This window comes from Anneissia japonica, unplaced genomic scaffold (assembly GCF_011630105.1).
Source record: "Anneissia japonica isolate Jap-2015-1 unplaced genomic scaffold, ASM1163010v1 scaffold74882_len1439_cov99, whole genome shotgun sequence".
NCBI classification, from domain to species: domain Eukaryota; kingdom Metazoa; phylum Echinodermata; class Crinoidea; order Comatulida; family Comatulidae; genus Anneissia; species Anneissia japonica.
This window is the reverse complement of record NW_022706783.1, coordinates 1-1,400: the sequence shown is the minus strand read 5'-3', so window position 1 is coordinate 1,400 and position 1,400 is coordinate 1. Positions and strand designations below refer to the sequence as shown.

The 1,400-nt window shown below is 52.2% G+C and overlaps 1 protein-coding gene across 1 annotated transcript; it reads left to right on the top strand.

Annotated features, from left to right (window-relative positions):
* Positions 1-37: 37 nt before the first annotated feature.
* On the top strand, positions 38-1,394 carry LOC117106210 (semaphorin-1A-like; the record flags this gene model as incomplete). Its single annotated transcript, XM_033247560.1, has 1 exon — positions 38-1,394. A coding segment is annotated over exon 1 (1,357 nt), but the record flags the coding sequence as incomplete, so codon positions are not given.
* Between the last annotated feature and the right edge of the window lie 6 nt (positions 1,395-1,400).

The following is a 1,400-nucleotide window of genomic DNA, read 5'->3' as shown; positions in this document are numbered from 1 at the left end:
GCTTCCTTCTCCGAGTTTGATGTTGAACGTCAACGCCATGGTTCGTCGCGAACGAACAATGCTACTCGAATTACTTATTCTTCTTGTTTTTATACTTGACGATCTCTTCTTTAAAAGGAAACAACTGGCTTCGAAATTAACATATGAACGCGAGACGCAGAAAGTAGAATACAATCGGCATGCTGTTCTTCTTCGCCCTGATAGTGATGTTAGTTTCGGTCGCGTATTCTATGCCGACCGAAGATCAATCGCCTTCGACGGACGAAATCGACGTCTCTTTCGCAACGAGCATCGGCATCTCGTCCATCGTCGAAATGCGAGTGGTGAAGGAGTGGCGAACTCTGTTCGTGGGCGCGAACAACTCGGCGTTCGTGTTCGATCTCAATCGAACTCTAGAATCCTCGACGACTACGAAGTTAGACTGGATGGCGGACTCGGTCGCCAAGAAGAAGTGCAGATTGAAAGGGAAGGAAGAACACGACTGCCAGAACTACGTGAAAATCGTAACTCCGGATTTAACGAACGGTCGAGTGTTGGTCGAGTGTTGATCTGCGGAACCAACGCTCAGAAACCGAAGTGCATTCATGCCGAGATGTCGAACTTGGAGAGTGGTTGGAGGAGAAGGAACGCGACGGACGGTCTGTACAATTGTCCGTTCGCCGTTAACCAAAAAGTAACTTCCGTCTTCGCGGAGGGTAGCCTGTACGCCGGGACGGTAGCCGATTTCAACGGCAGGGATTCCGCACTGACGAGGTCGATGGGCAACGCCGTTCCTCTCATAACCAAGAGGCACGATTCGTTGTGGCTGAATCACCCGAAATTCGTTGGTTCGTTTGTAGAGGGAAGAGAAGTGTTTTTCTTCTTCCGAGAAGTTTCCGTAGAAAATTGCGAAAAGATTTACCGTTCGCGAATCGCCCGCGTTTGCACCGACGACAAGGGAGGCAGAACGATACTGGACTCCAGCTTGACGACTTTTCTGAAGGCGCGACTCGACTGTTCGTTCCGAGGGGAATTTCCGTTTCGCTTCAACTACCTGCAGGACGTCGTGCGGACCGTCCGCGGGGGAAAGGTCTTCTACTACGCAGTTTTCACGACGGGGAAACACGAAATACCCGCCTCGGCCATCTGCCGTTTCGGCCTCGACGACATAAGGGACAACTTCGAAAGAGGTCCGTTCTTGCGACCGACGGCGCCTTGGGGACGCATCCCGGACGAGGACGTTCCGGACAACAGACCGGGCGATTGTTCGGTCGACTCGACTCTACTCTCGTACGAAGATCTAAATTTCGTGAAATCGCACCCGTCGCTGTACGAACCGGTCGGAAGTGGGGACCCGCTCTTTACGCTGGTTCGACAAAACTACAGGTTGAAGACGTTGACCGTGACCGAGACCGGTAACC